This window comes from Apium graveolens, chromosome 8, assembly GCF_009905375.1.
Source record: "Apium graveolens cultivar Ventura chromosome 8, ASM990537v1, whole genome shotgun sequence".
NCBI classification, from domain to species: domain Eukaryota; kingdom Viridiplantae; phylum Streptophyta; class Magnoliopsida; order Apiales; family Apiaceae; genus Apium; species Apium graveolens.
In genome coordinates this window covers 21,723,794-21,751,464 of record NC_133654.1, presented here as the reverse complement: position 1 = coordinate 21,751,464, position 27,671 = coordinate 21,723,794, and the positions used below count along the sequence as shown (strand labels likewise).

At 33.7% G+C, this 27,671-nt stretch overlaps 1 protein-coding gene across 1 annotated transcript; it reads left to right on the top strand.

Moving 5' to 3' along the window:
• Nucleotides 1–26,466, top strand: LOC141677235 (calcium-transporting ATPase 3, endoplasmic reticulum-type). Its single transcript, XM_074483062.1, has 34 exons — nucleotides 1–225; nucleotides 652–702; nucleotides 927–960; nucleotides 1,693–1,710; nucleotides 1,846–1,982; nucleotides 2,905–2,979; nucleotides 3,836–3,881; nucleotides 4,791–4,850; nucleotides 4,966–5,046; nucleotides 7,124–7,209; nucleotides 8,236–8,337; nucleotides 8,425–8,478; nucleotides 8,902–9,003; nucleotides 10,348–10,406; nucleotides 11,063–11,207; nucleotides 12,000–12,107; nucleotides 12,780–12,932; nucleotides 13,064–13,168; nucleotides 14,337–14,533; nucleotides 15,289–15,400; nucleotides 16,255–16,353; nucleotides 16,450–16,595; nucleotides 17,187–17,244; nucleotides 18,396–18,488; nucleotides 19,127–19,177; nucleotides 19,281–19,412; nucleotides 20,538–20,639; nucleotides 21,768–21,822; nucleotides 22,033–22,118; nucleotides 23,184–23,332; nucleotides 24,079–24,184; nucleotides 24,305–24,358; nucleotides 25,011–25,056; nucleotides 25,957–26,466. Exons 1-34 carry the CDS (start codon nucleotides 193–195, stop codon nucleotides 26,019–26,021), a joined length of 3,000 nt encoding a protein of 999 aa, XP_074339163.1. The 5' UTR covers nucleotides 1–192; the 3' UTR covers nucleotides 26,022–26,466.
• The last annotated feature ends 1,205 nt before the right edge of the window (nucleotides 26,467–27,671 follow it).

Genomic DNA, 27,671 nt, shown 5'->3' with positions numbered 1-27,671 from the left:
TTAACGTGTGCAAATCGTATAAATTACTGCTCTGTCTAAAGTCTAGATCCAAAACTTAACGTACCGGCCCACACACTAAATATTAAGCAGTCCTGCTATTTCAGCCTCCTCTGAATCTCCACTTCACACTCGCCTCGTCGTATATATATTATACTTCCGCTCACTCTCCGTCGCCTCGCCCCCAATTACTCAATGGATGACGCATACGCTAGATCCGCCACCGAGGTACTCTCTTATTATTAATTTAATTAAAAAACAACAATTTAGCTTTATTTTAATTGATTATTATTTCATTTTGTTTCACTCAGTTGTTGAACCTATAGTTTGATGAAAGTTGGGTTATATGTAAGCATTTTGTGTTTTTAATTGTTGATAATAATTTCATTTTGTTCTACTCGATTGTTGAATTGCGATCAGTGAGTGTATAGTTTACTCATAGCTATGTATAAAATGCTTCCGCATTGGGAGGATCATATACGCTAATTCGATTGTACATTCGTGGTTTGCTGATTAATTAAGTTGCATTTGGCGATATTTTGGAGTGAGTTAATTTTTGTGCGTGTGCGGGGAGGATCAATTTGATTAATTAAGTTGCATTTGGTGATATTTTGGAGTGAGATAATTTGAATGTTTTGATATTTTGATTTGTAGGTTTTAGAATATTTCGGTGTTGATCCATCCAAAGGTTTGACGGATAACCAGGTACTTCGGGTTTCTATTATGCTTAGTTGGATTTTGAAAATTAAAATGTCTGACGTGTATGTGAATTGTGAACGATTATCTTTAGATTAAATGTTTATGCGGGGATCGTGCCGGAGTGGCCCTGTCCCATGCTTGATGTTATATATAATTTTAAATGTTGTAAATTTAAATTGTATGTTGATTCTTGAGTTTGATTATGGCTTAATTATTGTGGTTATTTACAGGTTGCAGAACATGCTAGAATTTATGGCCGAAATGGTAATTTCTTTATCACGATAAGCATTCCAGATTGCCTATGCTACTGTTTTAATAAGTTAATGATAAAATTTTGATTATAAGAATTCCCCGGTTCCCTCGGGAAGTTGGGTGAAAATTGGCACATCTGTTGCAGGTGCATTGACTTGGTTCATTGATTTTTCTAGACTTAACTAATGTAGAAAACAATCTTCACTCACTTGCATACCTCCACATGCAGATGACTAGGGTTGTTAGAGCTGTAAATTAATGAATTAATGTTGCATATACACATGTCACTAGAATAGGAAATGTTGGCCGTGGTAAATACGGTGTTGCATTGACTCTCCTTTGAAATGCATGCATAAAGGAGTAAACCCTAGTTAACTATAAGTCTGAAAAGTCAATAGCCATTGATGTTTGGAGTTGTTAACTATAAGATCTACGCTCCCGGTGAATGGTTAATTTGTTAGACAGAATGGAGGTGGAATATATAATTTGTCAAGAGCAGAAAAGTGGAGGTGGGAAAGAGATACCGAAGAAGCTTTTTAAACCTGCGATGCTTCATTTTTTAGTAGTCTTTTGTACACTATATTCACCATATTATTTTGGAATAATATGTGATTTTAAATATCTCCGATGCTACTCTGAAAAAATTAACCTGTTCTGGTTTATGTTTGTGATACCCATAATTTTTGCGTTTCATTTGCCTAATCTACATCTTTATTTTCTTACATGGTACACATATGGTTGCAGTGTTGCCTCAAGAGGGAAGTAAGTATATTATACTCTCTCCCCCACCCTGTCTCTTCCCCCCCCCCTCTCCCTCTCCCGCACACTCACTCATTTTATTTTGTTATGGATATAACACTGAAATGAGAAGCCGACTATGACATTTTCTAATCTCAGGCACTCCTTTCTGGAAACTGGTGCTGAAACAGTTTGATGACTTGCTGGTCAAAATATTGATAGCAGCTGCTATTGTTTCTTTCTTCCTGGCACTGATTAATGGAGAGAGAGGATTAACAGCATTTCTAGAGCCCTCTGTAAGATATGAATATCTGATCTGCTAAAATTGATTTACGTTACCTCCTTATTTAAAATCACTTATTTAACAGTAAATAATATATTTGCTCTGCAAGTAGACTTTCTCTACTTTCTTCACCTATACATATTTTACTATTAAATAGTTGTTGACATAATATATATGCGATAAAAGACATAAACAAACTAATAGTAAAAATGTGAGGTGTGTTCCCTTTTTCTGGCTGTGGGTGCTACATGATGATTTATTTAGTTTTTGAAAAAAATAACTAATTGAATCTGTTAAATTAAAGCTTCACCTTGTGATATTAAGTAAGTTGCCGGCACAAAAACATTTGTAAAATAAGTAATAAGTCCAAATAAAATGCCAAAAGGAGGTGAATCCAATTTTGTGCACAATGTATTACCCATGCACCTCTGATGAAGAAAGATAAAAATTCCCTGCTCTATAAACAAAGCTTTAAGTTTTGGGGATAGATGTTTATTCAACAGGATCTCATGCATACATGGGTTGTCAAGTGGATCTTTGACATCTTTATTTTGGTGATTGATCCCACAGGTAATGTGAGTTGTATCAACTAATTTAAAACGGTGTATTTAAGATGGGTTTGGCTTTGATCTAACCTGCCCACTGCCCCTGCACATTTCTTTTCTTAACCTAAATAGTTAATGTCATTAGGAGGCCAATGTTGGAACCAACACATATTAGGTAGTTACTAATATATTCTAGGAGAAATCGAGGGAAGAAAGTATATTTCAGTGAATTATTGTGAATTATATAATGAGTATGAATGTGTTTCGTTTTCTATCTAAACTTCACTATTTTGGTAGAGTAAAATATTATTATTATAAATTATTTTTAAGGTCCTCAAATGTTATTCTTTCCTATGAGTTTGCTCTGTACTAAATTAATTTGCATGGCAGGTCATCCTTATGATATTAGCTGCAAATGCAGCTGTTGGAGTAATCACAGAAACAAATGCTGAAAAGGCACTAGAGGTCTGTTACCATGTAAAGTTTGTTTATATTTGATACATGTACATTGGTTTGCCTGTGATACTCTGTTATATAACAAATTCAAAGCAGTCAAAATTTCACCAGTAAGACTCTTCTTGCTCGTGTTTCATGTGAGAAACAAATTTCATAGAGAAGTATTCTTTGGTGTTTTAATTTTGTAATTATTAGGCTATTTCCCTTTCCTACAGAGGATTTATTCAAGGATGTCAGTTTACCAAGTATCATAATTATTTTCTTATACAAAGCTGTCTTATTATGTAAAGTCAGTGTATGATCGATAATTATCTTCTTATACAAAGCTGTCTTATTATGTAAAGTCAGTGTATGATCGATACTCGATACATGTACACTGGTTCCCTTTTGATACTCTGTTATTTAAAAAATGAAGAGCAGTCAATATTTTCACGAGTAAGATTCTCTTGCTTGTGTTTCATCTGTGAAATGGTTTCACGGAAGTGATATAATTTTTTAGATACTAGGCTATTTCCTGTCCCGAAGAGGATTGCTTGAGCCTTGATGGATTTATGTCAACCAACTATTTTTTTTATTATTATTATTATCTTATGCAGAATTGTCTTATTACTTTTGTTACTTCTCTCGACTGTTTACAATATGTTAACACTATATATTAATGTCTAACTATTTAACAAAGGGTAACTCTATTGACTTCCACTCTATTACTATATTGCGGAGAGGCTGCTTTATCTTTCGTCTTCATCTACTTGTTTCTTTTTCATGATACAAGCCATTTTTTTCAAGTTCTCTGAAACTAAATGATATTTCTATATAGTCAGTTTGCACAAGCATCAGTTTACTCATTTTTCCCCTTCCATTGTAGGAATTACGTGCCTACCAAGCTGATGTTGCAACTGTTCTACGGAATGGTAAGCAGACTTTCTATAATAACCTTGGTAAATATAAAAGCTTATAATTTTATATTTCAATGGTCAAATACTCAAATTATGTTGTTTATTACTGTATAAGCCATCATGAGCATAATGCTGTAGGATGCTCAAGTAAGTATGTTCATGGATGCCTGAGTGCATTTACAGGCCCCTTGACTTTTTGCTTAAAATCCTATCAAGCCCCTTGTCTTTGTGGAGCACCTATGCACTCCAATACTTTGTATATTCATAACATCTGGATTTTTCTATTATCGTTAGTAGTTCAAGTTCGTTATCTTGGTTCTTCGGAATGGAAAAGCACTTGCCATTCTTAAATTATTAGCGGAATCGTCGTCAGAGCAGGCATATGCCAAACATGAATACCCTCGGAAGCCACGGGCATAGCACTTGTTAGCTCTGTGGCTCCTGGGACTTGAACATTGGCTCGAGGAAATGTTATGAAATTGTGTACAGGATTGTGATAGGTTATATACACAAAGGTAAGGGGCATGAAAGGCTTTTGAACAAAAGGCAGCACATATATGCATTCATCCATCTAGGTACTTCAGTTAGTTCGTCTTTGTTCAAAGGAAGTTCAATACTTTCTGTGTTCAAAATCCTATTTTTGGTGGAAATATATTTGGGCTTCACCTTATGTTAGATTCTATCAAATTCAGTGTTTCAAAAATTGTTAGGCAGTTAACCCACTATATTGCAATGTTATTTTTTACTACTCTTTTGTGTACTGTCTTCCTTGTTTTGGCTTAGTTTCCAATACACAGCATGACATCCTATAACTATCAAGTGCTGGTGGCAAGCTCCTCCAATTTTTTTATTACTATTAAATTGAAGTTAGGAAGTTTTTTTGATTTTGCTCTATATATTTTGACATGCTAATTAATCAACTAGGTTGCTTCTCTATATTACCCGCCACAGATCTTGTACCAGGGGATATTGTGGAAGTTAGTGGTAAGTTGGAATTAATTTGAGCTTTAGTCTTGTGGATTTTTGAATTTTAGTCATTACTTGTTTTCCAAGTTCTGATAATAATATAAATGTTTTTGTTTTTTTTTGGAGTGTATAGTGGGATGCCAAATTCCAGCAGATATGAGAATGGTCGAGATGCTAAGTGATCATTTACGAGTGGATCAAGCAATCCTCACAGGTAATTCCTCTTACTATATCCATATTTTCGGTAGTTCACTAACAATACGCTGGCAATTTAGTCTCCCATTCTGGCAAATGCTACTGAAAGTTACAATTTTGTAAGGGAGCTGCATGACCTGGCTGCAGGCGGGTGGCGGCTCATAAATATTTCATTGTCTTAATATAACTCAATATTTATGGTTTCGGTTAGAACTTAGATGTCTTTGTACAACTCAAAGTGTCAAACAGCACTTATATTCCTGAATAACCAACTTACAGATTTTTAACTTTCTTATTTTGAGGTTTGTCATCCCAAATTTCGTTTCTTAAATATCTTAAACCTAATCCTAAAACAATGATGGAGAATTTACATTCCCAACCTTGCAATTTGCAAATACTTCTAGCAAGTTAATTTAACTTTCAGAGAAAAAAGAAGTGAAGTTTGACAGAGATTTTAAAGAATTACCTTTTGATTTATAAATATATGTAGGGTTCCTGGCTCTTGGAAGATGAAGTTGTGAACAAGAATTGAAGGACATTTGAGAGTGATGTAGGGCAAGGGTTAGAAAAGGGGTGGAGCAAGGGTAATTACCTATCTCCGTGGAGAAGTGGAGAGAAATACACAATAAATCCTTAGATTTAATTGATATCATTCATCTCTATTCCAATAATGAAAGATTACAAGAGTTTAAATAGATAAACCATTACTTTAAAGCCAAGTAATTTCTTTTTTCAGAAAGCGAAGTAATTTCTTGAAAGTAAATACTTATCATTATGTCCTAATATAATAAATTATAGGAAAGAAATCCATAAATTATTTTACTCGAATGTTCCTGCTAAAATACATAATATAAGCAAAATAGCTAATCAAATTCCTAAATAATAACATTAAATTTATACAAATTAATTTGTTGATTCCTGGTTCCAAATCAAAGTCAGAAAGTTCAAAGAAGGATTCTAAATGTTTAAGGATAAACCGATTTGTACTAAGAATCAATGAAACATTAGGAGTGCATTCTATAGTGCTGTCTAAAATTTTACGCTCCTTTCGTAATCCTAATAAGAAATAACCTTACTTGTGTAGAAATCGTTTGAAACTCCATGTCAATTGTTTTAGTTCTGGTTCCTCGGGACCAAATATATCTGGCAGTGTCCAAGTTCAGGACTTCTAGGTAACTGATAATCAAGATCAGGCTTATGAATTAGTGGGGTTATGCAAATAATTTCACACAATAATACAGGGGGAATAGCAAAGCAACAAAAGTAAATATATATATTTATGTAGCAATTTGAGTAAGAGAGGATACACTAATATAGGGATACAAAAATAGTAAATCTGTAAACTGAGATGGTAATTGGTATACTGATCTAGAACTAGAAGATAGGTTGAAATGAACTAAAAAAAACGTTCAATCAATTTCCTGGAAGGCTGGAACTATTTTTTAGTGTTACTTAATACTTTAATTTGTCATAAATTTATCTCACCCTTTCCTGCATCGGATGAGATATGGGTTCAAGCATGTTTTAAGGTCTTATTATTTCCATCATGAGAACGACTATATTTTTTTGTTTTTAGGTAAGTCACTGTTTTGAGTACTTTTTTTTTGGCTGGAATACTCCTTATGAGAAGTACCACCACATATTTAACTCATTGACTCCTTTTTCCCCTCTTTAAGCTCTTGAATCATTTAGTTAAGCACAAGATTTTCGACTTCTTGTTGCATTAGTGTAAAGCTCATATGGGTAGAAGCATGGGATGAGCTTACATATCCTAATTTTAGGATGATTGACTGGTGCAGAATTTTTTTTTTTGGCCTGCTGCTAGTTTTAAATTTTAAATCTGGATCCATTTTCTAGACTTTAGTTCTAGTTTATTTGACCTTTAATGGGATACATATATGAGACATTAACTCTTATGCACACAGTGTCTACCGCTACAATCCTTTCTAACGCACTATGTACTAGCTGAATGGTATAAATAGAAAGGCCTGCTATGTTTTACACTTCTGCTGTGCTATATTGGTTCGTAAGTGTTGTGTACCGTACTACCTCGATTTGTATGTACTAATATGTCCTAATTCTTACTCCGATGACAGGGGAGAGCTGTTCTGTGGAAAAAGAGCTTGATCGCACAATGACAAATAACGCGGTATATCAAGACAAGACAAACACCCTATTCTCGGTAATATGCTATTATCATATGCTGTAGCTGATTAGTATATGTAACTTTTTTGCATATCCTTTTGTCACAAGCTGCATTGACTCTGAGATTGGATAATCTTACCATCTTAATGTAATTTGACATGAATTGGTAATGTTTGAATATGTGTCATTCAATGTTTTCTTCCAGAGGGTTACAGTATTTTCCAGGATTACTAAAATTACAAAAGAGTCGGTCTAGATAGACTACTTGTATATGCCTATATATCAAAGCACCAACTAGCTGTGGTCTTAGCTTGGACACTGATGTACTATTGATCCACACTACGATTAGCCTTCCAAAGCTGGCACTCAGCAATTGGGTGAAACTGATAAAATTGTTTTGGGAGATTTGATCTTTATGATTAGATGAAAACATATGAAGAAGTTATGGAATTTGCTGATGTATTTTGATAGGAATACAGGATGCACTTTATTCCTTGAATATAGGATGAACTTTGTTGAGAGATTGGCTGCACAAATTTGCCCCCTTATCCAAATATGTGAAACGAACTCTCAAGTGTTAGCTCATGGTTCAAACTTCTCCGTTTAACTATATCCATTTCTGTTATTTCAGAAGTATTTAGTTCCTTTTAATAAATTTCATTTTAAAATCTTATCATATTCCTTTATAGAAGTTATGAAGCAATTTTTTTCCATGTTGCACGATTATATGCATTGATAAAATGCTAATCTATTTTTTCGGAAATCTTGATTCAATTATCTTATAACAAGTATTATATCAATTGGTTTTGTGCTCATAGTTAGCTATAATATGTTAGAAATGTGAATTTGACATGGTCACGGGTTTTCAAAGTAAGTGGACTTTTAGATTTCATGTTTATTCTAGATGGAACGTTTTCTTTTCTTGCCATTAAAAATGCCTAGATGGAGAATTTTGGGGAAGGTTTTTGCTCTTGCAGCAGCATGCTTTTGTGTTTTTGCAAAAATTATTTATGTTCTTGTTAAGTGATTATTGTTCATTAACAATTTTTAATGTGGATGCCAGGGAACAGTTGTGGTTGCAGGACGGGCAAGGGCTGTTGTAGTTGGAATTGGCTCTAGCACCGCAATGGGAAGCATACGTGATTCTATGCTTAAAACTGAAGATGTAAGAAAATGAATACACTGGGGGTGGGGGTATCTATATATCTAAATTTTAATAAAGTTCATATATGATTTACAAACTTGGATGCAGGAAGCGACGCCACTGAAAAGGAAACTGGATGAATTTGGAACATTTTTGGCGAAGGTAATATTACTAATATTAAAATGTTCTTTTATTAATACTAGTTTCTTTCTTGAATGTTTGTGTTATTTTTTATTATTTTCTTGGTGAAATATAAAAGAGTTGAGAAAAATTATTGTAGATGAGCTATATATTGTATTGTTGGAGGATCCTGCAAAGAAAGAGGTAGATATTTAAAAAGCTGAAAACAGGGCGCAATATTATAGTATAGTTGTATCTAGATTTAAAAAGAAGCTATTGAATTAACATGTACAGAATGCTCATGGAGAGGCATTTAGGGAAACCTATGTGAAGATTTCTTTTCAAATTTTAAACAGTACAGAAATGCGTTGTTAGTCACTAACCCCATGTCCTTCTTACTTAACCAACAATTGGAAATCTTATATGGAGAATCTTTGCATTTTTAATGTTTATTTTTCTTCTTAGGTCATTGCAGGTATTTGTATATTGGTGTGGATTGTGAACATTGGTCATTTCCGAGATCCTGCTCATGGAGGCATCTTGCAAGGCGCAATACATTACTTTAAGGTGATCTTTCATGGATTAGGAAAATGATTAATGTTTTTGTAAGGTACTTAAATATTTATTTATGTGGTATATCTCGCTTATTTCCCTGTATATATACATTTTTACATTGAATGCATCTCAAAATTTCCACTTATATGTATGGTGTATAAATGCATATATAAATATAGCTAATTTAACTCATGACTTACTCTGTATACCATTCCTTTAAAATGACTTTGTCTCACGTGACCTTCATTGCATGTTACTTATGTTTCCTTAAAAATGAAACTCCACGGACTAGGGATGGCAATCGGGTATTGCAGAATCCATATCCAAACCCAAAAAATTTATCCATACACGAACCCGACCCGAACCCGAAAAATACCCAAAAATGAATACCCGAACCCGATCCATCGGATTTCGGATCGGATTCGGGTATACCCGAAACCAGAAATTTTTTGAATTGGAACCCGAAACCCGAACCCGAATCCGAAATCTGAAAATTTGTATAATTATTGATATTGCAAGTGTTTGGGATCGAACACGCGACTTGTAAAGAAAAAGTTTTAACGTGTCATTTCAACCACTACACCTCATTAATTGTGTTATTATATGTATAGCTAATATTTAAAAATCAACTCAATTGATACCCAGTTTTTTAGATTTATTACTAAAAGATGTTTTATTAACCTTATAAAACTTATCACCTGTTTAAGTGATTAAATAATTATATTTAATTAAACTTTATAATTAGTTAATTTTTAACATAAAAATAAAAATATATGTTCTAAAAATTATATAATAATATGTATAATGTATATTATTAAAATATTTATATATAATAATGTGTAGTATATAAACTTCTAATATTATATATATAACTAGTATATATATAATAATTCGGGTTTTTTCGGATTTCGGGTTCAGATAGAGTTTCGGATTTCGGATCGGGTTTCGGATCGGTATACCTAATATCCAAATCCAAAAATTTTCGGGTTTAAAAATTAGATCCATATCCGAATCCAAATCCGAAAAATCGGGTTCGGTAAATCCAAAATTTCGGGTTTCGGATCGGGTATCCATCGGATTGGATTATTTTGCCATCCCTACCACAGACAGAGAGAAGAGGCGTCAATAATCTTAGATTCGATGTGTGTGTGTGTTGTATGGTCATCTGAATCCAAGGTCCAAGATTTTATTTCTATCTCTTATGCAGTCCATTTTGTATCTTATGCATATTAATGCCTTTTAATTCTTTTGTTATTCCCTTGGGTTCAACTATAAGGTTCTTGTTTCCTGCTGGTTGCTGATTCCTTTGCCTTGATACCTTCTTTTTGTCTCTGACATAAGATCTTTGTTGACTAGATTGCAGTTGCTCTTGCTGTCGCTGCCATTCCCGAGGGGCTTCCTGCTGTTGTTACAACGTGAGTGGGAGCTATGATTGTGGTGATAAAGCTGAATAATTATTCTTAGTGTCTAGCAAGGGAACATGAATGATTAAAGAAAAACAATTATACTAAACAAATAATTTAATTATAAGAGAGTTGTCATTAATCTTGGCTTCTCAGCTGCAGTCATCTGTCTGCTCTTGGGGTTGTATGTGGTAAATGTTGGTTCAGTTTGGAACTCGTCAGTGGAGAGATGACTTAAATCAGAAGTTGCTTAGTTTTTCATTACTAGAGTGCAGTAAGCAATTGAAGCGAGAGGAGATTTTTTTAATATATAAGTGTCGCGTGAGGTTGCTAGATTATTTTGGTGCCATGGGCCATAATGCTAGCATTTGTATTACTGTTACATGACCATTATGATTTAGAAATCTCCTGGGAACTTGGTTTCATCATTATTGATTTGGATGTTGGTATGCAATATATGCTTATAATCAATGATTTCTTATGTTCTGAGGAATGTTGAAGAAGATGATGCTAGTATGCTAGAATGTAGAAGGAGATGCTTAGTTTTTTTGTTCAGTAATATGCTTTATTTGACTTGATATTTTGATTTGTTTAACTACTTGAATAGCTTGACTCTATGTGTTAACATTATTGCAAAATTTGTAATTTTACGTTTCTCCTGACCATAGGTGCTTGGCTCTGGGAACTAAAAGAATGGCTCGCTTGAACGCTATAGTGAGATCTTTGCCCTCCGTAGAGACGTTAGGCTGCACAACTGTAATTTGCACTGACAAAACTGGTACTTTGACGACAAACATGATGTCTGTTTCAAAGGTATCTTGCTATTCACATTCTTTGTCATGTGGTGCAAAATCTATTAATGTCTTGACTTTGGCTCAACAATTAACTACCAAATTTGAAGTGTCCATTATATTATCTATGTTTATTTATTAATTTTAAGCTTTATATTGTTTGTCATGTATAATGTCTATTGTGTCTAGACATGACTAAACATTGGACTAGACTTTGCCAATCAAATGCCTGATTCTGATCTTAAAGTGTTATCACACAAAAAAGGCTAGTTTTTAAATGAGTATAGTTATTTTGCAATTGGATTTCGGTGTTCCTATTTAAGTAGTGCATCTTTTTTGCATGCAACTCATTTCTAGTAAATGGAATAGTTATGTATACTTATATAATAAATCACTTAATTCGTTTCTTAACCTTGCTATCTATACTATATTATAAAAGCCAAAACATTAAAAGTTTAGTACAATAGTGATACTTGGGCTTTAGTGGTTGGGGTACCCATGGACCTAATATTTTAAAATTTAAATACAGTTTTTTAAATTGAAACACATTTTTTTAAGTCAAAAATAGTTTTTTTAATCAATCTATTTTAATTAAATTATATGTAAATTTGTAATTTAAACACATCTCTAAACTTAAAGGACATCAAATTATTATAGAAACCTATTATATTGAAGCGCAATTATTTAATTTACAAATTCATTTTAACTAATATATATATATATAATTTTTTAATAAATAAATTAAAAATTATATGGATTATATGTTTGTTATTATAATTCTCTAGATGTATAAGTTATGTGCATGCTTTTGCAGATATGTGTGCTTCATTCCATAAATCGTGGCCCTCTAGCTGCCGAGTACAATGTCAGTGGAACCACTTATGCACCAGAAGGCTTTATTTTTGATAGCTCAAAATTGCAGGTTAGATTTATCTTCACCCTACTCCTAATATTTTTTGTGATAATCTCATGCATGAAATGATGAAATTGCTAATATGTCACAAAGACTTGAACTGTTTATTTTAAACAAGAGCGATTTTTTTAGCAGATAATGAGTTCGGTTTCTCTTTCCCAGAATCAATTGGCGTTGACAGTTAGTTGACCTAGTAACTGTTTGATGCCTGAAGTTCAATTGGCTTTAGACTTTTAGTTTCTTTTTTATTTTACATCTAGAAATAATAGTTTTGTGTTTGTAGTTCTCCTCCCATGGTTTTGTAAAATTCACTTCTGGTTGTCATTTCTATGGATAGATTCAAGGGCATCTGGTTCCACAATAGTAACTAGTAAGAACTAAAAAAGACTTCATTCCAGACCTTGAATTTAATTGTAATGTGAAAGCTCATGATGTGTCGTGCTACAAATAAAGGACCGGAATAACACTGCCTCTGGAAATGAATTTCAAGGGTTTTTACTGTCAGGTAGAATGGTATCTATGTGACCCACTCAGGCTCTTAGCTATCAACTGCCAGAATGTATTGCTTACTATTCAGCAAGTATACGCATTGGTATTTTTAGCCAGTTAGTCTAATAGCAGGACTGCTATGAGCACTTAGGTTATTGGCATATACTAATTTCTGTTTTTGTGAATTTACAGCTTGAATTTCCAGCTCAGCTCCCTTGTCTTCTTCACATAGCAATGTGTTCAGCTCTTTGCAATGAATCTGCTATACAATATAATCCTGATAAAAGGATGTACGAAAAGATTGGTGAGTCAACTGAAGTAGCACTGCGTATATTGGCAGAAAAGGTGAATATTGATACCCTGTTCTGATCTAAACCTTCTATACACCTACTCTCGTTCTGTTTCTTCTCATTCATCATCAGAATAGCCATTTGGTTGAATTCACTTGTTGCATGCATGTTATATCTTTGTTACAGGTTGGTCTTCCTGGTTTTGATTCTATGCCATCTGCACTGAATATGCTGAGCAAACATGAACGAGCATCCTACTGTAATCGTTATTGGGAGAATGAATTTAAAAAGGTTTGTAAACAAACATCATTAATTATTTACTTTCACTATACATTTAACATCAGTCATCATGTTTTGCATCCTATTAATGTTCTGGCATGTGCCAGTCCCACGATAGTTGCATATCATTTATGTATTCAGTATTCACACAGTCACTACCGTGGTCCTGCTTAGGTCTGATCAATTCTCGCTTATGCTCTGTCTCATTCTTTTTAAGGTGATTAGTGTGCTTAGACAAATTGCCAAATTTGTGTCTGCCTATGCTTTTGTAGCATTTTTAAAACATATTTCAAGGGTTAGAAGGTTCTCCACTGCTCAATATGTTAAGAATAGGTAGGCACTAGGCAGTAGGGTTAAAAGGAATAAGGACTAAAGTGTTTTGGACATTCAGTGCTATTAAATGGTTCATACAATATTGGTTGCTATACACCTACTTAGCACGCATGTATGTATGTGTATTTATAGTATTTTGTAATATCTAGTGCAACATTCTGGATATGATTTGTAGGCTCGTTTTCAACGACATAATTTTGATTAACAAGTCAAACATTTAATATGTGGTAGGTGGTTGCATGTTATAAATACAAACTAAAGACACATTTTGTGGATGTTCTATTCATTGATCTGATTTGTATTGTTTTGCATGAACCTTAAGATAATTTTTGTTGTAAGCCCCGAGATACCGTGATTAACAAGTTAAACATTTAATACGTGATAACTGGTTGCATGTTATAAATAGAAGCTAGAGACACATTTTTACGAATGTACCATTTGTTAATCTGATTTTTTATGTTTTGCATGACCATAAAATACTTTTCATTGCGGGCCCTGAGATTGGGCCTTGCACCACATGTTCTCTTTAAATTCACAGTACAATCAACTGCTTTTGCGGAAATCAGCTTTCTTAGCTTATATGTAAGTTAAGGAAAGCAGAACAATGCTTTTGGCCAGAAAAGCTGAGAAAGGTGTTTTTTGGGTTTGGGAAAGTAATGCCAAATGTTTCTTGTAGTTACCTTCTCTTTTGAATATTTATTTGCAGCTGTTAAAATTTGATTCTTCAACCTATAAATTGGCCAACTGAAATTCAAGTCGTGCTTAAATTTTTCTACAGTCATTATCGTTAGTACTGTTTTTCGTAGATGTCATTTTCTCAAGTACAGTTTTGATTCAATGCCTGCAGATTTCCATTTTGGAGTTTTCCCGTGATCGTAAAATGATGAGTGTCCTTTGTAGCCGAAAGCAGATGGAAATTATGTTCTCAAAGGGGGCACCAGAGAGTATTATTTCTAGGTGCACAAGTATCCTCTGCAATGATAATAGTTCCACCATACCTTTAACTGCAAGTATCAGAGCGGAGCTAGAATCACGATTTCAGAGGTCAGTATAGATGTATTTAGATCCATAGTTGCACACAAGGCATGTAAATCTTGAAATACACACATACGCACACGACTTCCAATGCATTTCACCAAAGGTATAAACTATGTAGGCATGCGTCTATCTATATATTTGCTTAGGTTTGTATGGTGGACCGTTGGTGTTTGTTCGGAATTGGAAACTTGTTTTTTTTTACGGTTTTCAGGTTACATAATTTACGTGCTGTGATTTTCAACTGTAATAAGAAGAAATATAACAATTAGGCAAAACAAAACGTCTGTCATTATTTAAATGAATAAAGTACAAAAAATTCCGCTTAATTTCAACATATTAGTGACCATAGGGCGATAGAGTATGTAAATGTTGACAACAAATCACATTTCGTTTTCCTTCAGATTGTTTCTAATTTTCCTTCTGTAACATATTTTCTCTTGCTTGTTAATGAACTTCTGCCACGGTGCATCTATCAAGTATCTTCTGTGTTTTAGCGTGATATATGTAAAAACTGATGAGACTATTAAAGATCTTTGACAGTATGGGTCTTTTCCCTTTCTTAAACCCTTTTACACCATTTTCCTACATAATATAGTGAAATTGTTGAACGGTTCAATCCCTGCACCAATATCAATTTTTTGCTTAACAGGGGCATCTTTTTCTAACAGGAGATGCAAATGCCTTTTTCAATGTTCAGTGCCTTCATTAGTTTATTGTAATTATTGGCCCTTTCATTGAGGTATGATTTGTTTATTTTTCAGTTTTGCGGGAAAAGAAGCTTTAAGATGTCTGGCTTTAGCATTGAAAAGAATGCCAATAGGCCAACAGGCTATTTCTTTTGACGATGAGCAAGACCTTACCTTTATTGGGTTGGTATGCTATATTTCCTTAACATAATTACGCGGCATTTGTCTTATAGACTTCATGATTCATCCATTAACTTTTAAGGTGTATTGCTTTGTCATTCTGAGGTTCCTGAATAATAAATCTGGAGGTAGTTGCTGCTTATTTTTTATGAAAAGGCTTGGGGTAGTTAAATTGATTCACCTCCCCCCCCCCCCCCCCACGCACATGATGTTAACTCATATGAAAGGAGTTATGCGTTGCGAATAATAAGTTTGTGATCAAGATGAAACCTGTTATCTACCTAAGGTGCGAGTTCTCTGTTAGTTTGATCATTAGTAGAAACCTACAGGGATCTGAATTTTTTTTGGTTAGTTCCTATAGAAAATAAAAATGAAATAGAGCTTACATCCTTCCAGACTCTAGTTGATAATAGATTTTTCCGAGGTATGATGGTTTTTTCACTTCACGATTTTGATAAGAGAATGTATCGTCTAATACATTACATCATATATGAAATGAAATATAAAAAGGGAACTACAAATATGATAGATGGCAAAATGTTAAGATCCTAATGTATACAGGGTTCTAAAGGCCACATTCCTCCTGTTGATTAAAATTTTGATCACCTTTGCACAACCAATCTATCGGTCTTGATTTATAATGCATTTCCTCGTCAGTGTTCTACATATCTTCTGACTTATATTTCTTGAAAATATTGACATAACCTAAATGTTCTTGCAGAACTAACGCTAACTATTTTTGCTTTAGTGGTCTCAGTGGCATTGTGATGAAATTTTTTGGTTTCTGTATATTTACATAGATCAGTGGTCTCACATCTCCCTATAAGTTGGTCTCTTACTATTCTTGTCTTCAATATATAGGTTGGAATGCTGGATCCTCCAAGAGAGGAGGTAAACAAGGCAATACTCTCGTGCATGACTGCTGGTATTCGTCTTATAGTTGTCACAGGGGATAATAAGGTAATTAGCAATAGGTTATTTTTCATAAGTTTCAGTATCTGGCGAATGCTGCATATTTGTTGCTATTTTCTTTTCTAATGATGATGATATCTGTAGATCACTGCCGAAGCACTATGCCGGAAGATAGGGGCATTTAGTCACTTGGCAGACTTTTCAGGACAGTCTTATACTGCTTCTGAATTTGAAGAACTTCCAGCCTTGCAAAAGTCAATAGCATTGCAACGCATGACACTTTTTACTAGGTATACCTATAATTTTTGTCCTCTTTTCGCTTTATTTGGTTATAATGTGGTATGATATTGTAAAAATTGCACGCAAGGGGAGAGGTTGTAAAAGGTGTAAAACATGATCAAGCTAGATGGTGCAGACACTCACTAACCTACATTTTGTCAAACCAGAAAGGTGGATGATGAAGGGCTGAATTGGTTGACCATGTTAATAATTCTTTAGCACCCACAAGCTATTGGAAATAATTTGATATATTCAAACATAAATTGTACATATTTCCAAAGTCCAACCGTTTAGTAATCGAAGGTTTGAATTTTTTAATTTGTTAATCGGAAAGAAGTAAATTTATGCGATGTTGTGTGGGAAGTCAATCAAGGAGTCTTAAATTACTAGTAGGACGTCATAATCTTTGTTAGTGAAAAATTTGGCTATCCAAGTACAAGTGGTCAAGCTATCAGTAGCACAGCTTGACAACTGATGTACCTAAAGTAAGTCTGTGAGAATTTTTTTGTTGAAATTGGGTTTAATGCTAACTATTCCTGCTGCCATTTATGGTTCTCTTGCAAAGCATTATTGCTTACATGTATTTTTTCATCCAATTCTAGGGTTGAACCATCCCACAAAAGGATGCTGGTTGAAGCATTACAACACCAAAATGAAGTGGTCAGTATATATAAACTTTCATATTTGTGATAATAATTTATACTCAGTTAACCATATTAAGTGAATTCTAGCTTATTCTCCCCTTCATTGGCATTCTTTCTGCTTGAGTCTATCACAGCTCACAAGTATTCAAATGCAGAGAAGGATGAATATTATACACTTGCAGTCGTTTGTTTTTGGTTTTCTATAACCTTATTTTGGTCTAGCTATACCTAAGACTAAAGTCCCGGGATTCTAGAGAAAGTTTATTTTAGGAACTTCAAGAAAAGTTTGTCGGCTACAACCGACATCTAGGAAATTTACAAAGACATCATGTGCCAAGACAACATGTAGTGAGATGTTAATGTTTGAAGATCGTTTTATTCTTGTCTCTGCCAATAGCCAAATAACATTTATCACTGTACAAGGTTATCGAATTTACGACCTCTTAGTATCCAAATCTAAATCTAAAACTGAAGATAAACCAAAACAGAAGATAAAAACTAAGTTCTATCTAAGGGTGCAGAAATGCAAACGGATAATATGATGGGATCAGCTCTCCTTGTTTATTATTAGACATTTGGACCTGCTTGAAAGGCTGGATTGTATTTTAGCTGGGCTAACTTTTAGGGCTTTAGTCTGTCAGGTTTTCTTTCTCTATTTATATTGTTAGATGATTGTTAGTTTTTCAATTTTTTTTTCTTATTGGTTGTGGTAAATTATTTTCCTTTTATGGTTACTATTTCCTGGGAAGTGAATGTTTCATGGTTCAATTCCCTAAGATTGTTAAAATTATACTTTTTTTCATTATTGTGCTGCATCATAATTTTACAATATACTCACTAATGTAATGTCAAATGTAACAAAAGATACAAGATTCTGAAATTATGCATGCACATAAAATGAATTAGGTGGTGAGATTGTGTATGCAAACTGGTGGCATTTGACTATTGCATTTAAATACATTTACCTTACCTGTGAATGACCTGCATAGATCGTTCTTAGCAATTTCGTTGTTGTTAACCGCTTCTTGAATAGATCACCACCAGTTTGCAAAGTGTGGCACTAAAACCATCATGCACAGTGCTAACTATGCCTAGTGCAATTTATATATACTTTTCTGTATTATTTTATCCTTTTAACTAGACACTAATTTAATAAATAATATACAGGTCGCAATGACTGGTGATGGGGTAAACGATGCCCCTGCGCTAAAAAAAGCAGACATAGGGATTGCCATGGGATCTGGAACTGCAGTTGCCAAGGTATATCTTGTGTGCCCCTTTTTGGTCATTTTGGATTACTATCCAAGTAACTTTCTTCACTCTGTATACGTTTTTCAAACCTCAGTTGGTTGCTCAAGGAGCGAGCACTATAGCTGATGTATATAGTTTCTTTCCCTTTGCATATTTCAGTTTATGATAGAAATTATTTAGTATTTTATGCGGTCCTATTTTTATTCTGTACATTTTATGTATTTCTAGGTTGGGGAGGAGAAGTTGTAGGATATTTGAAGTGTTTGTCTATTTTGATGTATATGTATTATCTTAAGATACTTGGAACTTGTTAGATATCGGACTATACTTTACGGACATTCAGCATAAATTTCCTTGTCCAACTCTATATCTGTGGATATATTGGTGTTTTCTGGATTTGTGTGAAGCTTTAGTAAAGTTTAGTGGTGGGCTGTATGCGATTGCATTACTTGTTATTCTGGTTTGTAATTTTTTTAGTACCGGCGCATGGTATGTACATAGAAAGCAGATTGGTTAATGAAATCGTCATTGCAGCCAGTAATTAGTTATTGGATTGTTTTGTGAGTACTGTTTTTATATGTTTCTGTTTTTCTAATGTTTATATGTTGACACTATTCTAATTTTAAGCTGTATATTTTGATTTCCAGAGTGCTTCAGATATGGTTTTGGCTGATGATAATTTTGCTTCCATTGTTGCGGTAAGCTTCTCGTCTCTACAAGCTCTATATTTTAGTATAGAGAATCTTGAATCCATTTCATTTCATGTTTCACTTCTTCTAAAAGTGACTGTTATGCAAGAAGGCTGTTGCAGAGGGGAGGGCCATATACAATAACACAAAGCAATTCATCAGATATATGATATCTTCAAACATTGGCGAAGTAGTTTGTATATTTGTGGCAGCTGTACTTGGAATACCTGATACACTTGTGCCTGTGAGTCACTTCGTTTGTACTATGGTTGAATATTATATCCATATGTTACTAAGTTACTTGGTGTCATATTTTCCCTGAGAGTCGTAAGGAAGGGTTTTCTTCACTGAGGCTACACTATTTTTTCTGAATAACGCCACTTCTGTGGTAAAGGGGTTCTTCACGCCATCCCTCCAATACCGTCTTAATACGTTGGCTTTGTTGTTCGGCATGTCTCCGGCTAATAATCATGTTATTCTTCACTTGCACCGTTTCTGGTTAATCGACTATTTTTAAAGTCACAATTTTGGTGATTTATTTACATGTTTTGATACTACGACCGTAGTGTCAAGTTCTGTTTTAAGGTAAACACAACACTTAAATACTAATAATATTACCTCTGGAGATTACAAACCCATATCTGGCCCTCAAGTCACCTCATATTGATTGAGTTTAAAGTGATCAATCAATCAACAGGAAGAGTTTAAATATTAATTTGCTAAGTCTAGTTGCCCAAGATAAGGCAATGTATATCATGTTACATGCTGCTCCCAACCTGACCTGGGACAGACAGATGACATTATTTTGTCGACTTATGATGGTTGGCCACATATAAGAAAATTTTGTATTCAATAAAGGTTGTTTTGACTTGGGTTTGTTTATTCAGTCAAGCTGAAACAAGTCATGATTGTTTAATCGTAGGAACCGATCATTTTCCATTTTCCATTTGAGGCTTTCTCCTCAGGGAACAGTTTTCAGTTTCACCCAAGCTTCAAAATATTAAGTTAATTAGTTCCAATAATTTGTTGTTCATTAAATACTTAAATTATTTTTAATTTAGTGTATAATCTACTGCCCTTGGATCAGATTCTAGCATCGCAAGTATATCTCTGCTGGTCTAAAATACACATAACAATAAACAGTCATGTACCTACTTAATTTTCCATGAATCCAATGTTAAGGATAAGATCATTTGCAGTCAATGTTTCATTCCCATATATACATAAGCAATGAAAAAGAATGTAGCGTATGATACTGACACTTGGAATCTAAGCTGTGGACGTGAGCATAAATTCTGTTAAGCTACTCGACTTTAAATTTTTTAAATAATTTAATGTTGTTTATGTTTTAATAATTGTATAATTCCAGGTCCAGCTTCTATGGGTAAACTTAGTTACTGACGGATTGCCTGCCACTGCTATTGGGTTCAATAAGCAAGATTCGGATGTGATGAAGGTCAAACCTCGCAAGGTATTGCATATAAGTATTTATCCAAATTTGTAGAAAGTCATTGCATAGAAATTTGTTATATATGCTATGATGGTATAGACACATAGAGGACCGAGATCCCTTGGATGGCAATGAGCCTCTATCTATCCTTATTTTTGTCATATCTATATAGGCCTCATTTGTTTTAATGTAACTTAACTACTTTGGTGCAAGTTCCTTGAATGTGGCATAAATTATGTTTTACATACAACTTACCCAAAACACCTTAAGTTGCTAACCTTCCCTCTCCATGTTAAGTCCAAGTACGGCATTTTATTATTATGACTTATTTTTCCTTCTATTTTACTTCTACTTGCTTCATGGTTAGCCAAAATCATTACAGTATACCTTTATTTCTTGGATGTTTAATTGTGTCTTAAGTTCCTACAAAGTTTAAATTCTTCAAGGAAGTGACTCAATACTAAACAGCATGGTACTTTATATAGTAAATTTAGATGACATTTCATCTTTTTTCAAACATGTTTAGAGTAGATTGAAAGTGATCTAGGCCATCAATATAATTTAATTTTTTCTGTGGATGTTTATTTACCTTTGTTAAGAAGTAATCTCAACTATACTGCTGGATAGAGAGACACACGGAGACAGATAAGATGTGCTAAATGGAAATGTTTTCCTACTCACTCACGAAACATATACTAATGTGGACTTGAAATTAGAAATTACTCTGAAAATTTCATTTGGGGTCCTAGCTGCAGTTCCTTTACCATTTGCATAGAATAAAATCCTACTGGGACATGACAGAATTCCTTGACAGGGGATAGCATATAAATTTTCTGTGATCTAGATCTATCCACATTGATTAAAATGAATGGTTGTACAATTTATGTTTCTGCTGGCCAGATCTACTGACTCCTGTATAGTGTATATTAAAGTTGACTTTCTTGATGGAATTAACATATTTTAATTTATTCTTGTCCAGAGAGGTTTAATATATTTGAGTTTTTTCAGTATTCGAAGCATGTAAATTTGTCTCTGTACTTGCTTGGGAATTAGTACGACCCAAATAATTCAACTTTATGTTATTGAGTTGGTAGAAATCACCTCTTCAGGTATTCTCTTTATCTATTTCCCTCTTGTCTAATGGCGCAGGTCAATGAAGCAGTTGTCACGGGGTGGCTCTTTTTTCGTTATCTAGTTATTGGAGGTAGGTACATGTAATATTATGATTTTTTTACACGCGAATTGCTGATGCAGTGCCCATTAATCAGCATGGTACATTTGACATGGATGGAGGATTGTAGTTCTAGTAGCTGGATGTGTATTTAATTATATTCTGCATTTTTCCATGGTATAGATATCTTGTTTAATACCTACTCTTTGCTTTGTGAGTGCACTTCTGTTTTTTCTATTTCAGCTTATGTTGGACTTGCTACTGTTGCTGGGTTCATATGGTGGTTTCTTTACTCAGATAGTGGGCCAAAGCTTTCATATAGTGAGTTGGTAAGTGTTACTTATAATAAGATTGTGTACAAATGTTGTGGTTTGTGTGCAGCATCTTGCCGGGGTCTTATATCAGCGGATGAAACCCATATATTCAGTAATATATTTCTAAGCCATTCTTTCGCTACTTTTATTATACCTTCATTTTTTGTCCAAATTAAATCGCAATAGACAATATCCGCTGTGTAACATTGGGAATTACATAAACAACCTAGTAAATTGTTAACAAAAGAACTTATTATTGATCACGGGTGTCCGTATTATTAGAATATAATTAATGTGGTAGTTTCTCATAAAACCCTAATCAACAACACTAAGTACGAAATCTCCTTGTACTTGGCAAATAAATATTATGGATAGCTGAGGTTTGGTATAGAAGGATATACTGTTAAGTCCATCCACAATAACATTTAGTTTTTAACTTTTGCATAGATCTTTTTAATTTTTGTATGTAAATAATTACTAAATAACCTTGAACAACATGTAAACTACTTCTACCTATCAAATTGTTGATATCAAAGAATATGTATTTTCAAGTTCTGTATCACTACACATTACCAAAATTTGTTGAGTTAAACCCTCCACCTCCCATGAAGTGAGTTAGGGAGATACCTCTAGACAAAGAGGCCTTTGGTTTGTCTTTAGATTTGTAAGGGATAATAGTTTCGTAGATTAACAGGTCCTTGGATATTTTATATTAAGAGAAGTCTCTTGCCTTGTGAAAATTGAAAATAATTTATTTTTTAGTATATGGTTATCTGCTAGAATTAAGTCCATATTCTTCATTAGATTTGTTCAGGTCATTTTATTTGGTGACATAGCAAGCATTACATATATGTGTGTGCAATCCTGTATGAAGTTTGATTAAAAATCTTGACTTACTCTTTTGAACCTGAGTAAGTGTTTCTCGTCAACCTTCATTAATTGGATCTCTGGAAATTTGTGTGAATAATTTACGGGCTCCATAATTTTTTATTGAACTTTCTAGGCATGTACAAATTAATATCGGTGATTTGTCTTTTCACTGTGTTCAGAATACTGACTGGCAGCAAATTTTTTTCCCAGATAAATTTTGACAGTTGTTCAACTAGGGAGACTTTGTATCCTTGCAGTATATTCGATGATCGACACCCGTCAACTGTGTCAATGACGGTGTTAGTTGTTGTTGAGATGTTTAATGCCTTAAACAATCTGAGTGAAAATCAATCTCTTTGGTACGTAACCTTTAATTTTCTTTAAGCTTTGTCAAAGTAGTTATGATAAATATGGATAATGTTATAATGTCATGAAGAAATGATATGGATTTGCATTAGATTTCCAGCTTACCTGCAGTTGAACCAATCTACACCCTCCGTTGCATAATATTGGCTGATTTGACATTTTGACTATTACACAAATTAAGAAATTTAAGATTTGGTTAGGTTAATTTAACTTACCCTGTTTAGTTGGCTATGTAGATACAGCTTCTAAGATTTAAATATAATTGCATTTATAGCTTTTTGTGTGGGATATGTAATATAGGTTGTGGTAATTTTAGATGCATTCATACCGAACAGTGATATGAAGTGAAAACATAAGGAAGAAAATTAACTAATTCTTTTGAAAAACTAACCTTTATCCAGCCATTGTAGGACTCAGTATAGTTTATCTCCAAAAAATGTAGATCCTAACCAGTATTAAACATAGAGTAACATTATGAAATTGCTTAGCCATTATTATCTGAAGTGTCAAGTGTGTTCAGTAGCATATTAATCAAAGTACATACAAAATGCTACTTACATGATAATATAATATAATGATTTACAAGATTATGATTTTGTATGCCTACTTTCTGTGATGACTGATAACATCATACTTTGCCTACTACTTTTGATAATTAGTAAACAGGAGAAATGAAAACCGGTGAAAGCAATCTGGGATGGTTTTTAAAACTTTGACTTCTTTTGTACTTTTTTTTCAGTGTTATCCCTCCATGGACTAATATGTGGCTTGTTGCTTCAATCGTTCTAACTATGCTCCTGCACATGCTAATTTTATACGTTGAACCACTGTCTATTCTCTTCTCGGTAAGTTTATTGTTGATAGTTACAAATAAATGGAAAAATAGAATAATCTAATTTTGGTCTGCTAAAATGTCACTCTAAATTCTTTAGTTCGTCTGTTTGAAAGTACAATGTTTGTTCCAGGTGACACCCTTAACTTGGGCTGAATGGACTGTTGTCTTGTATCTCTCATTTCCTGTAAGTTGTTTTCATTAAATATTACTCTTTTCTTGAAATACTTCCAAGTAGTACCCAGCTGAAAATTCTTTTTTCCACTTTCCGCCTCACGTGCTATTTGTTAAGTGTCACTCCATGTCGGAATTAATTTAATGTAAAATGGTGTGACAAATAAGCATATATTGCCTTCCTCCCATATAATTAGTGACAAATAAAATGCATGGAAATGCTCCCTCATGAATCTTTTTATACAATACAACTGAGATCGTGATCCTCAAAAGGGTGGTTCATTAGTTATATGGGTCTGACACAATGTTTGATATAAGCATTTCCATGCATATTGTGATACTGCCAACCCTCACTCAAAAATTAGAGGGCTGACTTCAATTTTAAGTGGATTTACCTCTGCATGCCAAGTGAAAGGTTTCAGGTCAGAAAAATTGAAGATTTAACCAGTGCATATAGCCTATAATGTAATTACACCATTTATCTCATATCATTCATGGAAATTAAATTGTTTTTGCACTGGAATCAGTTTTTGGTCTCCTTCTAGCTAGGACAAGGCCTCCATTAGACAATTGATAATCTTTTTCCTAATCTGTTAGCAATTCTTTTCTTTGTAATAATAAGTGTTTTTATTTTGAATGGTCCACTTCTATTTAATGTTGTGCAGGTAATCATTATTGACGAGATATTGAAGTTCTTCTCAAGAAATAGCGGTACGTTTTTTTCTGTTTTCTCTTGAGGGGGGGGGAGGTTGTGGGTATCTTTGCAACAGTCCTACCTAAGATTATGTAAAATTTTCTCTTACCCAAAAAGTTTAGGCATTATATATAATGCAAAGGCCATGTTCTTTTGATCGTGTGAGAAATTTAAATATCGACACCCACGACTCCAGTGAGGCTTGGTTCCTCTATCTGTCGTTACTGTTAGCCTAAACTTTTAGGCATCGTAAATGATACTAAACCTATGTTTGTTTGGTCATTTAATAAATTTTAATACTCGCACCCATGGCTCCGCTGAGGCTAAGTTCCTCGATCTCTTGTTACCGAGAAGAGAGGGGTATTCACTGGATTACAATGCTAAAAATGGCCATGTTTGTTTCAATGGATTAGCCTTGAGCTATTATCTCTAATTCTGTACTACAGATGTACAATGGAGTATACGTTATAAACCCTGGACTCTTTCCATCAACTGTTACTTCATTTGAGAAGAAGCTTAAATCCTCTACTCTGTGGAATGTACTATAAACTGAATAATAATAATTTTTGTCCGTAGAATAACTTCGAGGATTATGTGGGGGACTTCTAGTCATTAAGTCCATAGCATAAACTGAAAATTGACAATATTAGTGCATGGGATGACTTCAAGGATTATGTTTGGGACTGTTAGGCTATGGGATAAGTTCAAAGATTACTTCGGTACTATATAGTCCTTTGTTAAAAGTTAGAGCAATCTAAGCTTAATAGCTTATCATTTTGTGTAACAAATACGGTTCAAAGATGATGGAGCAGTCTTTCCTTATAGCTGAACTTCTTCACTTGTATTTTTGAGGGTCTGAAAGAGATTATAATTGCCAAAGTATATGAATGATCTGCTTCTTGTGTATATGGCTACAGGATGGAAGTTCAACATAAGATTCAGACGAGCTGATTTACTCCCAAAAGAAGTACGCGATAAATAAATCAGGAACCACAGGAACAAAATTTTTGGATGGATTCTTTGAAGAAAACCACATCATACCTTGGTACTTCTAGATTTTAGATTAGATTGTGACTTCCGCTAGTACGACTTCTTCTCAGCTCCATATGCAGTCAAAAGAGGTATAGCAAATACTTCACTGTGAAGATATACTAAAAGATGAAGACCCTATTGGTCTTAGGGTATTTACAGTAGTTCGACCATTACACAATAGAAATTTTAACCATTAAAGTTAGCAGCATTTGTTGTTTTTTTTACATCTAAAGAAATTGAATCCGGGTATGTATTTATTTGGCCGTTTTAATGTCATCTACTCTGTAACATAAGAAAATAGTCCTCCAGGTGAGTTAAAAAAACAAATTGTTTGTACACCAGTCTTGATACCTTCGGAAAAGAATTACCGATTCAGTTTTGTTGGTTTGATATTCCATCGTACTGGTGTTGTACTTGTAAGATTTTATAGTTGTATATATCTTATTGAGGGGGGAGGGGGGAGGTACTGCTTAGAGAAAAAAGGTAGATTTTTTTATTAAAAGGTTCTATTATCTCAATTATTAATTTATAAGTACTAATTTAAAGCGCAATGCATGAAAAGTTAATATTTAAAACTGTGAAATTTGAAACCAAATGAAAGGGACTGGGATTGGGATTCTTATTGAAACGTTTCTTTATTCATGTTTTTTGATATGTTTAAAGTTTGTGTTATTTTGCTACTGCGGCTTCTTTATTTATTCAGGTTTGATGCCTAGATATTTACGAAAATTTTGACCAACTCCTGCACTAGCGGAAACTTGTTTATCTTATTAGTTGAAACTTTTTTAGGTACGTACGCAGTGAAACTTTTAACGTGGTGGTTGTGAACTTGTGATTGGCCATTTATTTTTAACCTGACAGTAAAAATGTGAGCATGCATGAAATCTATATTTATTCTGCTCAACTGCTTGTGAGTTGTGACTTGTGAGTGAAGGTGGTAGATATCAGTACCGTCTCACGGGAGCTGGCCTAGGGTGGTGTCTAGGGCCTCACAATTTTAAGGGCCTCCAAATTTTTTTATAGTATTATATTTATATATGGATTAATTTAATTATAATTAAAAAATTAAAAAACACATCCTATAAATAGAAGCCAAATATTACTATACAAGTGTTTTATTTTAATAATAATCAAGTATTACTTTTTGGGCCTCAAGTGTCTATACCCAATTATCCAAACATTCACTTAAACTTATACAAAATCCATTGGAATTACAAAAAGTTCAATCTCATTCTCACATCACATATACACATCGTCTTTACTTATTCCCAATCTCTCGAAGGGTCCATGAATAAGTATGTGAAACCTACATTTATTCTTGATGAATCTTTATCTTTACCTGCTGAAAATGTAATTGTGAATGATGAGAATTTAGATACAGAGGTTTTGTATTGTGGATAATAATAATTGAAATCATGAGAATGTTGACGAAACTCTAAGATATGTTGTCGATAATGTAGTGAACGATGAATTTGTGACGGAGAATCAGGATGTGAACAATGAAAATTTAGATATTTTATTGGATCCTGGAAATTGGGAGAAATATATGCCTTAAAGAAAAATTGATTTTTTGATGGAAAAAGGACCGACAAGAGTTGTA